Source organism: Camelus ferus, chromosome 7 (genome assembly GCF_009834535.1).
Source record: "Camelus ferus isolate YT-003-E chromosome 7, BCGSAC_Cfer_1.0, whole genome shotgun sequence".
NCBI lineage: Eukaryota > Metazoa > Chordata > Mammalia > Artiodactyla > Camelidae > Camelus > Camelus ferus.
In genome coordinates this window covers 45,207,714-45,220,037 of record NC_045702.1, presented here as the reverse complement: position 1 = coordinate 45,220,037, position 12,324 = coordinate 45,207,714, and the positions used below count along the sequence as shown (strand labels likewise).

General features: G+C 41.0%; 1 protein-coding gene across 1 annotated transcript in view; it reads right to left on the bottom strand.

Moving 5' to 3' along the window:
* The window catches only part of OSBPL3 (oxysterol binding protein like 3), a 162,416-nt gene that overhangs the window by 27,662 nt on the left and 122,430 nt on the right, over positions 1-12,324 (bottom strand). Inside the window, 4 exon segments of the mRNA XM_006175677.3 lie at positions 1,338-1,475; positions 4,756-5,006; positions 8,667-8,760; positions 9,716-9,850. Of these exon segments, the coding sequence (XP_006175739.2) occupies positions 1,338-1,475; positions 4,756-5,006; positions 8,667-8,760; positions 9,716-9,850 (618 nt within the window).

Genomic DNA, 12,324 nt, shown 5'->3' with positions numbered 1-12,324 from the left:
CATTTTAGCTGCTAACTGCAAAGCTATTAAAAAGGTGCCTTGGGATTATTGCATTATCATCTTCTTTTGAGTTTCAGAGAACACTGTTCGTCATGTACAGTTAAGACCACCACCATCTTCATAAGCCTCTCGGCCACCACCCTGCCCCCTCCTACTCCCACATTATAAAGCCATTGACAAAGAAGGCAGCAAGGACAGAAAGGAAAATAATGTGTTAGCAACCCACCCCTTTTCCCTCTGTTTTCTAAGAGTTGAGGGGACAAATATATCAAAACAATGATGTTTCTGTTCCCAAGCTGATGTTTAGGGGTTTGCAGATGGCGGACATGTTCAGCTGCTATCTTAACCAGGTGAGAGCTGGTTTTGATTTTCAGCCTGTACGCACTCTATTTCAGCTAAATGGTTCCTTATTGACAGATATTTCTGATGTTCCCAACATTCCACTACTGCCAACTATGCTGTCGTACGTCAGTAAAGAGAGTAAACACTCACATAACACTTGATTCTTCAAGAAGTGCTCTGAGTGCTTTGTAGAGAATATCTCATCGCAAAGCCATCTGAGGCCTGTACCACTACTGTTATCTCCACTTTAAAGAGGAAATTGAGGCACAGAGAGGTTAAGGGACTTTCCCTGGCTATAAACCTAGTGAGAGGTAGAGCTGAGACCTGAACCTAGGCTGGCTGGCTCCAGGGACACTGTTCTTGAATATTATTCTTTGCTAACTTACAGGTGGGAATAGTCCATGGAATCTCAGGGAACTCAGGCTATGTACGCATAAGGCATGTCCATCCATTAGACAAGGGACAGGCATTCTGGTCTGCCCCCTGGCCCCTATAGCAGCCCAGCATCTAGAACGATGCCAGGCACATGGTACAGTCTCGAGAAGTATTTATGGATGGAATGAATAAACACACAAATGATTGCTCTTAAATCAAAGTCAAGAATAAAGTGTTTGTTTGGTGCTCCCACTCTGGTGGGGACGCCCGTGCTCTAGAATGATGATGTCAACGTGCGACGGTGCACACTTTAAATCTCTAAACTGCAGTTTGGCCAATGCTTTGTGCTTTAAAAACTTCCCTCCACTATGACTTTAAACAGAAAGGGCATGGAGGACGCATACAGCCAAGAGAGCCTCAGCCTTGCGAGCACCTTTACGCTCATGGTGGTGGCCAGGTTTCAGTGCAAGGAAACCGATCGCTCTCTTTATGTGTAAAAGCACTGTGATGATCTCAGTTGCTCTGAAGCCAGTGAAAGGTGGAAAACAAATATTTCAAAAGTATGCATAACGGGAGGTATAAGCAACTCCTCTCAACAAGCAAAAAGGGTGTATATTCACCTGTTCTGAAAAAAACTGGAATCCCTTGTCTTCACGAATACACTCGTAGGTTTCTCCCAGAACCGGATTAAAGGGCTTGCTCCCGGCCCGGAAGTAGCTGGACGCGTAGGCCGACACGGCAAAGGCTGCCACGTACACCTAGGGAGGGGGGAAAGAACCTTGTTACTTCTTTGTCACCGAGAAATTTCTTTTCACAAAGACACGAACAAAATAAAACCCCTTTCTCCTTTTATAGTTTATCTCGAAAAGCCAAAGATTTGTCTCTGGTTTAAAGACACCCAAACCACCTTTGGCTTAAAGTTGCAGGTTTAAATAGTGTTTCATTTTGGCCCAGAGACAAGTGAACCAAACCTTTTCAAACTGCCCATCTGGTCTGATGTCTGAAAGTGGGCAGAGGCTTTCAAGATGATGAACTATACTGTTTTGAGCTGTTAGGCTGAGCCAGCAACTCTCAACCTGACAATACCTGAGAATCTGATGTCGTGCTAAGGCTTTTAGGGAGGAGGGGAAAGAAGAGCATTAAAAACAAACAAACTTCCCTCAAAATTCAGGATTAAGCATCCTATGTTTAACCACTCAACGTGATATTGCAGAAACCTAAAAACTCATTCTGACAAAAGAAAATCTGTGGGAGTCACTTCCTAGACAAGAAGCCCTAGGCTAGAGTACGGTATCTTTAAAAAAAAGTTCTGCTTTTCTGGGAGGGAAAAATGAAAACTCAAAAAGGAAAAGGAAGGAAAACCACAGGCTAACATGAAATGAGCAACATCCTCTCCTGGCCCCAGCTGTGAGGCTCTCAGCATCTCCCACACGCGCCCTTTTAGGGCACCAGCGAGACACAGTACCAGCGCACCTCGTTTCACTGTGCTTCGCAGATACTATGCTTTTCATAAATTGAAGGTTTGTGGCAACTTTGCATCAACTGAGTCTATTGGTGCCATTTTTCCAACAGCATTTGCTCACCTTGTGTCTCTGTGTCACATTTTGGTAATTTTCGCATTATTTCCAACTTTTTCATTATGACTAGGTTTGTTATAGAGATCTGTGATCAGTGGTCTCTGATATTACTACCACTCACCAAAGGGTCAGATGCTGGGTAGCATTTTTTAGCAATAAAGTATTTTTTTCAAGTATATATATATACACATACATACATACATACATACATACATACATATATATATATAAAGATAGAATACTATTATTGCACACTTAACAGGCTACATTATAATGTAAGGATAACGTTCACATGCACTGGGACACCAAAAGATTCATGTGACTCACTTTACTGTGATATTTGTTCTACTGCAGTGGTCTGGAACTAAATTTGCAGTATCTCTAAGATGTGTCTGTATTCTTTTTGTCTTTAGAGAGAGAAGGGGCAAAAAATTAAGCCTAAGTATCAATGACAAATTTGCTTTTCTAATACTGAGTAATAATCTCAATGTTTCCTCTTCTCAACTCATTTCATGAAGTTTCTTATATTGGAAAAAAAGCTATGCACCTTTCATAAACGTTCACTAGTCACATAACTCTCCTCAGACTTTTGCATACTGGCCCCACCTTACCCCCTCACACCAGAGTGTGTGGTACACTTTGGAGCAGCTGGAGAGCTTATGAAAATCACCTCCCTGTGCTCGATTCAGTCTGTTCTGGAAACGTGGGTTCTGTTCCTCTCTCAGCTTCCTCAGATGTTTGTTGCCCCTTAACCAGCAAGGTCACACATCTATATGGAATGCTGAATACACCCCGAATCACCTTCACAATTTAAAATATGACACATTTATAAAAGAAGGGAGGAAGCAGGCAGAATGAAGCGTCCTCCTTGTGGGCTGGCAAAAAAACTCTGCAGGGGTCCGAGCTGACCCTCCTGCTCAGAATAGTAAACACAATCCATGGGCTAGGTTCCTCCTCAACGCTTTTCTTTTCTTCCCCTTCCTAACATACTGGTGCTGGAGAGCAAAGCCTTTCCTCAAACTTCTTCTCAAGGTCAATGACACCAATCAATCAGCTGACATCCCAAAGGTCTCTAAATTGCTACAAAAATGAAACACCTTTAAGAATGCTTTTCATCTTCAAAGTCAATCATTTTCTCTAAAGAAAAGCTCTGTCCACAAATGTTAACTTTTAACACTTGCCTTGGAAGCTATTTGCCTCCTTTGTTCACAGAAATTCTCTGGGGAAGAATAACAAAGAGGATAAAAAATAAACAGCTTGTTTTTCTCTCCTACACTTAGTAACATTAGTATCAAGAAAGAAAATCTCTTTGATAGGAGAAGTCCCTGGAGAGTATGTGGAGTGACACAGGATGGTTCTTTCAGCCAGTAGTAAAGATTTCCCCTTAATCTTCAAATCACTAAAGAAATTGAAGTTTTAATGAGGGTTTAAACTGAAGAATGTGTAGAATTTAGAAAACAAAGGCATCCTCCACCAATAGGAGGGTGATGGGTGGCTGGATCCCTGAGGCTGAGGGGCATGCCGTCCCATTTTGCCAATCAGCAAAAGCCCAGAACAGAGACTGCATCTGCAGGAAGACGCCAGTGTTCCAGCATCCCACACAAAGAACGACTAATGCTGAGCAGGTAACATGAGTAAGTAAAAAGGAAGAGACACTTAGTGTTCAAGAACAAATTGTCATGGTCATAGAAAGGGTTGATCTGGCCACAGTCCTACCATCAAGGTACCCCACTCCCCCATCCCCACAAGACAGAGGAATGATGCGAAATACCTGGAGGCCCCTTCATTGGAAGGCCTATCACTTGATCAGAATTGACACTGAGTAGAGAACAGAAGGTTAATTTTTCTAGAGTGAGGTTTTATTTGGGTTGGTTGGTTGGTTTGTTTTATTTACTCTAAAAAATGAGAAATGTGGCCGGGGGGATAATCTTTCTCATGTGAAAAACTCTTCTGTGAATATTTTCTAAAAATTTAGAAGCTGATAGGACAATTCCAAAAATAAACAAAAACATTCTCAAGGAAAATTTATCCTGGACTGGAGGGAAAAAAAACAAAAACAGAATTCAAAAAATTAAATTCTATCCACTCAAGGGGTGTAAAAGTAAACACGCAGACAGCTCTCAAGAGGGGTTTTCCAGCTAGGCACATCAGAACAATCACATGCAAGGTTCTGGAGAAAAAAAAATGCCAAAACCACAGAGCAGAACTGCCCTAGGCACCAACTGTCACAGGAAACTGCTCCCAAAAGGCAAATCCCAACAGGGTGACTGAAAACAGCCAGGCAGAGGGGAACTGGAGGTCACTGGGAAATGAAGCTGTCTAGAGGGCAATCCAGATGGAAGCAGAGGGACGGGAGCCTGGCTCTGCCCGGCTCAGCCCTGCCAGGCCCTGTGAGTGGCCTCGTGGCTCAGGTGCAGAGGCGGGAGGTGCAGGAGGCGCAGGTGGCAGGTTGTGTCCTCACCATCCTCTCCAGGGCACTGGGGGTCCGGGAAGCCTTGTCCAGGAGCTCACTGTACTCCAGCTCCTCGCAGAGCCTCTGCAGTGTGTTGAGTGGCTCGTTGAGCTCCACCGGCATGGCCACCTTGGACAGGTCCTTCCCGATGTTATTCCTCAGGATGTTCCACAAGCTGACGCTACTGGAGCTGGGGCAGGGCGCCGGCAAGCACGTTCTTCTTTTGGACTTGGCTTCCCCGCCACTTTCCAGAACAGGCCCTGGAAGGGAAATAAGCCTGGCTGCCTTATAAGGATTTGAATTTTACTTTATTATTAAACAGAAAAAAAAAAACCATGAATAAAACCTTACCAAGCAAGTACTCAATGATACTGTTAATCTCAGTTTTCCAGATTATGATGGAAAGTCAGAAAATAAAAATAATTCTGAGCAGCTAACTGAGGTACCCCACATTACAAGCACTAAAGTGCATGGACTTTATTCACAGGGAGGTCTTCACATTCCTCCTCAAAAGCTGGTTCCTCAGAGTTTATATGCACTTAGAGTAAAACTGGGAATTGGATTACTTCTATGCCAGATTACTTTTCAACTCTTTTTAAAAAGCACTTCAAGGTCTGATAAAAACTTTCATACTCTTTTTGAGAAAGTCATTTCAGGGGAAGAGGGTATAGCTCAGCAGTAAAGTGCATGCTTAGCATGCATGCTTAGTCCTGGGTTCAATCCCCAGTACCTCCATTAAATAAGTAAATAAATAAACCTAATTACCTACCCCCAAGAGAAAAACAAAAAATAAACAAACAAAAAAGATGGTGGTAAAAAGTCATTTCAAATTCTGATAAATCAGTTGTCTGTATTATAGGAAAATGAAAAACAAGTAAAAGTCATCCATTATCCCCCTACCCAGAGGTAGCAGCCATTTATATTTCAGAGTATTTCCATTTAGCTCACAATGTCTGTATAGTTCAATGTTCTGCTCAAGCAATTAACATAAGCATTTTTCCATTCTATTCAAGTCTTCTAAAACCTCATCTTCAATGACTGTAAAAATCCCATGCTATGACTAAGCCATAATACTGAATCACTCACCTACTGTTGGACTTTAAGATTTGCTTCAGCATTTTGCTGATATTTGACTATACCTCTGATTATTTTCTTAGCATATAGAGCCATGGAATTACTATGCTGAAGATTACAAAAACAGTTTTAGAATTTTGATTCATATGATCACTCTTCCAAAAGGCAGTATCAGTTTCCCATTTATCAGCTGCATATGCCATTGTCCATGTTCTGAGGTCTTTCTAGACTTGTCAGCATTTGTTTGAATTCTTGGCAAATCGTTAGGCGGGCAGTGCTAGCTCCTTGTGTTAATTTACAGTCAAAAAAAGTTCCTGGCGTGGTGTGGAACCCTTTTGTGGATATTGCTCCTTCTCTGAATTGTATGCTTTCCTATTTCTATATTAAGACACAATCTCTTGTTTTTGTATTTGTTTTATAATTTAATCCCCCGTTGATATTTACCTTTAAATTTGGTCTATGCACTTTTTTCGTGACTGAAACACATACACTTTAGGGGTTCACATCTATCAATCTTTTCCTTTGTAGCAACTTCCATTGCTTCATGCTCTGAAATTCTTTTCCCACCTCAATTTAGCCTATTTTCAAAGGAAATCTTTTGCGTTATACCGTCATATGAGAAAGTGGTATTTTATTATAAAGCCAATCACTCCGAATAACGAAGCTGCTTTAATGAACAGAATATAAAACTGGGGGTCACACTTTGAGCTCTCATGTTAGTAATCTAAGCATCCAATTAAATTCTGAGTTTGTTTTGATTGCTCAACATGGGCAAAAATTTGATTTACACAAGTAAATAGCTGCAAGTGATAATAGTCTTTAAAAACAGCTTTCCATGTAATTCCAAAATACTTTCTTTGATTACACTAAATTTTGAAAGACTACCAAACAACTACTAATAATGGCTAATACATATCCAGCTTTTTCTCTGTGACAGTCTTCCAAGCATTCTGCATATATTATCTCACTTATTCTTCATAGCAACCTCTTGAGGTAAACAGTATGATTATCCCCATTTTACAGATGAAGAAATTGAGGCACAGAGAAATTAAGTAACTTCCCTAGAACACATAACCAGTGACAGAACTGGGGTTAACCTAGGACATCTGATCCCTGAATCTAGATTCCTAACCACTAAACCTCCACACAGCACCCATCACAGTGAGATCCTAAGATGTGCCTTCTGATTTTAGGGGGAAAAAATTAATAGGAAGCATTCCAAATTCCTAGCATCTACCATGGGCTCAGAGGAACTGTAGTGTGATAATTTATCAAGATCTTGATCCAATCCTACTTCCTTCTGTAGGCAATACTGTAGCTTAAGATGCAAAGGTTATTTCTATAGTAAGTAGAGTACTGATGTGCAGAAATCTAATCTTCCAAATACTGCCAAAGAAGAAAGCTGGGTTTGGCCCAGTGTTTGTTCAAGCTAAGGCAATGTTGATCAGTAATCCAGCAAAATGGCTGTGGAATATGACATAGAGAACCAGCCCTCCCCTCTTATATGCTTTTTCTGGCTGGTGTCAACTCAGCATAGCTGTGGTCTAAGGTTCGGGGCAAGTCCTCTGTTCCCAACTTTGACATCTGAACCCTCATTTCTGTGTTCCCCTGGGGCCCCTCCCTAGGGCCTCAGACAGAAGGAGGACTTCAGCATTTGTTTCTCATCCACGTGGGAGCCCTCATTTTAGCTTGTGTGCTGTTTGCTCAGGGAATAAGTGATGCCTCCTCATTTTTCTTTAGTTTTTCGAAAAAAAAAAAAAGTAGTACATGAATTTGCTCCTATATTATTGGGCTTCTCCTTTGAGTCACTGGTTCTCAGACTTCTCCACCAAAGGGTTCCCCTCTCTAGAAACAGTTCAAGAAAGATACAAAGCACAATGAGTAGGTGTGACGCTGAAAGGATGTTCTTCCAGAGGACAGCAAGATAATCTGCCTTTTTTTTGTGCGTGGTCTTCAAAGAAAAAGTTCTTTGGCATTCAGATAACAACTCATGATCATCATACTTCACACATACTTACTGAAATATCACACAGGCCCTGATGTGTAAATAAAAAAGGGTCTTGTCCTCTATGCAGATATAAAAACAGGTGGTGTTCTGCCACAGACAAACCTAGAGATCTCAAGGCACACTGAGTACCAAGACTAAGAGTATTTGATGCTACAGGACCCACGTAGAGACCTGTCCAATGGGCAGATTCTTCTGAAGGTCGCCTTCCTAAACAGGTTTCAGTCTGCTTATCCAACTCCTAAATCAGAGCTGTTTGGAGATAGCAGACACTCCAGGTACCCCTCGGTACCAGCTAAAATTTCCTGGGCATCATTCATTTTCACTCTTGGGATCAACCAGTAATAAAGGGATACCTTAGGGTTCCTGAAGCCCTACCCCTAAGGAGGTAGCAGTGTGTTACCTTCAAATGTGTTATCCTGAAGAATCTGAGACTAAATTACCACTTAGATCAGATCTTTTGTAAGTCTTAGAGAATTCCTAAACTATGCAAACCACTAGATAGCTAAAGGCAAAAAGCTATATTCTAATGTTTGCAGACAGAATGTTTGACCAGATAAGGAATCTATTGCATTAATTTGATACTTACATAATTGATATACTTTCACTTTATAAAAACAGGAATTTGCACGAGCAGACACAGGCATTTGAATGAGTGCATGTTTCACATGAGAGTGCCGTGCCCCCATCTAGATTATAAAAACCTCAACGGTGGGGCCCACGTCTTAAGCTTCTGATGTAGAACTGGCCAAGTCCTCTGTTGGCAGCAGGTACTCTGTATATGCTTACTAGTATTCTGTAAAGAACCAAACACTTAGAAATCAAATAAATTAAATCTTACCCAAGGTCTGTCTCTCATTATCTAAATCGTTACTGAGATTGTCTAAGGAAAGGTTGTCACTTATGTCACTGACATATGAATCATCTTCAGAAATCTATGGGAAGAAGAAATAATATACATCAGAGTAAGCAAGTCAGATTTTCATAAAACCTTTACGTCAAGTGATCAAACATTTTAAATCCCACATTACAAAGGGACAGAAATAATTTTGGATGCTGTTTTCATAAAGGCCCACACATCAGTCTGCCTATAAGGTGTTCACAGAAAATACCCATTATTAAAATTCTAATGCTTTCTTGGTTCATTCTCACAAGGAAAATACAAGTAAACTCCAGATTTCAGTTATTATAAAAATTCATATTAATTCAGACTGCTTTTTCAGAGTCTGTTAGTGTTTGAGTAGAATGAATCACAATTTGTCTTTGAACTACTTGTGAAAAAAAGAATCTTCTACAGAAATTAATAGATAAACAGTATTAGTACTTCTCTACTGAAGGGGAAAAATTATCCGTACACACACAGCAATATAATTATAAATTAATTACAATGACCATATTGTAATTATTAAAATAACAATAATTATATACTATAAATTACTATAGAGCAAATTCAATGATTAAAAAATATACAGGATACTAACGCCTAGCCCTGTGGTGGATATAACACATTATCACATAGTTAGTAATCAAAATACTTAGCCTATAATTGAAAAGAAGTGTAACGAATCAAATAACAGAAACCAAGACGTGCCCAACACTTACTTTCACCACCTTTTTTTCCTAAGATCTTATAGCCTTTTGTGCTTTTTGGAGTATGAGTTATAAGAAGATCCTCAGAGTTTAATGATAAAAAGGTTCATTGAGTTTTAGTGTTTCTAAATATGGATATTTACTAAATGGGTAAAGCAACAAAAGAGTTTTTTTTTTAACGGAGGTACTGAGGATCGTACCCAGGACCTCATGCATGCTAAGCATGTGCTCTACCACTGAGCGATCCCTCCCCTCAAAAGAGATTTTTTTCAGGCACGTAACTGAAAACAGTGCTCAAACCTCATTTTCTGAAGAGCTTGGAGACAACAGAACTTCCTGTGCATCAAAAAACTCTGAAAGGGAGTCAGTGATGGAGAGTCTGCTTTCATTGGAAAGCTGATGGACCAGGGCTCGACTGTCGTCTCTGGAGTTTTCCTATTTGAAAGACAAAACCAAAAATGTGTGTATTTAGAAACAGCCTCAAGGGAAGCAAAACAAACAACTGCTCCTGCTGCACGATGCACAAGGTGACGGCCAAGACACACAGGCAGCTCAAGGCAGAGGGCAGCTCCAGAGCGAAGGAGAGGCAAGCCTCACGTGAAACACAACGACAAGCAAAGGTCTCCCCTAAATGGGCGCCTCACTTACAGGCACTATCACAGCTCAGACACACATAATAAATCTCAAAGCAAAAACAAGACTGTGCAGGTCAGGTTTTGTTCTGTGTAAGACGGGAAAAATTCCAGCGCTCTCTGAATCATATCCTTTTATTCTCTACCAGGGCAGGATGTTTCTTTTCACCCTACAATTTCCTCTGAATTGTACTGAATGCATGTCTTTGCATGGCTGGTTCAGAGCAACACAGCTTTCTTCTGCCTCTATTTTCTCCCAGAGTCCCGCAGGCTGCTTCTGAAGCATCTCCTGACAAATAAACAGTGTGCTTTGGTCCAGAAGTGTCCCTGGTGGCAGATTATTCATTATTCACTGGATAAATGAGATAAATTCTCTGTCTGTCTCTCTCCAACCACACTGACTCTGCAAGCAAAGTCCCCAGTCCCCTTTATAAGCCTCTCCACAAACAACACAACAGAATATCATGATTTTCTCCTCTTGCTGACACTCCGTTCCCTGCGTCACTGAGTCTGGACTTTTCCTCTGGGAAGGACCTAAATACTTTGGGAATGTGCTTTCTATTCAAGCACAGTGAAAAGTCAATTTGACTCAAGAAATTGAGCAGCTGCTTTGTGCTGGCGGTGGTGGGACATGACGATGAACAGGACGAGGTTTCTGGCCCAAGAGAGGGATACAGAGGACGCACCCTACACACATGAGCCCAAGACCGCGACACAGAAGGCCCTGCGGAAGCGGCGAGGAAGGAGAGGCTGATTCTATCAGGGGCCTTGGTTGGAGAGGGCTTCACAGAAGAGATGACACCTGACTAGACCCTGAGGGATGAGAACGAATTTGGGACAAGATGACTTGATTCCTTTGAATCAGAAAAGACTGTTCCCTGAACTTCCCAACTGCTCACGTTTCTCACTGGGCTGATAAAGGAGCTGCTTCTATGCCTTTATGTGCCTGAGAAATGAGTCCCAGAATAATTTGGGGAACAAAACTTAAAGCCTTTCCCAGAAGTTTTCTAAGTGCAGGACACACCCCTCAGTCTCAGAAACAAATTATAACTCAGATGGGGATGCTGTAACAGGAGGACCCCTGGCGGATTTTCATAATTGTAAAGGTCAAGTGGTCTCTTTAGGGAATGTTTACTTTAGGAACACATTTAAATCTGCATCCCTTCCTCTTAGCTTTTTCCTAATTAAGATCTAAAAGATCCTACCTATTTTAATATCCATACAGCCTTCTGAAAAGCAGGCTTCTTCTCCATTCTAACAAAGAGAAAGATCCCTTTAGGATCTATAAATAAGCGTCACAGCTGTCACCTTGAAGGGCAGGGTCTCTCTCCTCACAAGAGGAGACACGCTGGTGTGGGGAACAGCTGAGCTCCCACAATGCTCCCTGAAACGGCAGAGCTGTCCTGTGTCTCTGCTGGGCCACCGACACCTCAGGCTCTAATGATTTATTTACTTGTTCTCATTAATTTAGTACCAGTCACTCTGTCTCTCGCTATATCTTTCTCCTTGAGGCTGATAGGTTAGAAGGATTTCTTGGCTGATCAACACTGAAAATAACATACCTAGTCCTAGCCCTGTCCGGTGTTGCATTATTCCAGCAACTTCGTCTCGCTACCCACCTGAAACTCAGCAGGACCGCAGGGCCCCCGGCCCCCAGCCCAGTGTCCTGCACAGCCCAGGACTTCATGTATTAAAATATTAATCTGGTCAGTTCAAGTCAATAATAACCCCTCAAGTTTGTAAGGTATGAGTGGTTGTTTATCTATTTCTTACATCACAAAAAGATAAACAAGCAGAGAAAAGGGAGGCAAGAATACTCATAATCCCATGACACCAGAACAACCACTGTAAGCATTTTATACAGTTCTCTCCAATTCTTTACCTATATATATATAGTTTTGCCAAATAATTGTCATCTATCTATCTACCTACCTAGTTTAATAAATTTCCCCCAAACAACACTGTACCATGATAACTTCTTAAATTAACATTCATTCTGAATATAAAAGGAATGTGTTCAAAACAGAAAATACAGAAAGATGTGAATAAATGTCACTTAAAATGTCATCACCCAGGTGTGTCCCCTATTAACCTGTGGCTGTATTTTTTATGTTAAAATATTTGTTTTTAGATTTTTTTTAAGTTTGAAAAACTGGGATCCTACTGTACATAGTCTTTATATAGTCTGTCATATTTACTTAACATTATATTGTAACTTTCCCCCAAGCTGTTAAAAGTTCTTTGAGGCAATGAACTTTAGCTGATAGATTTATTATA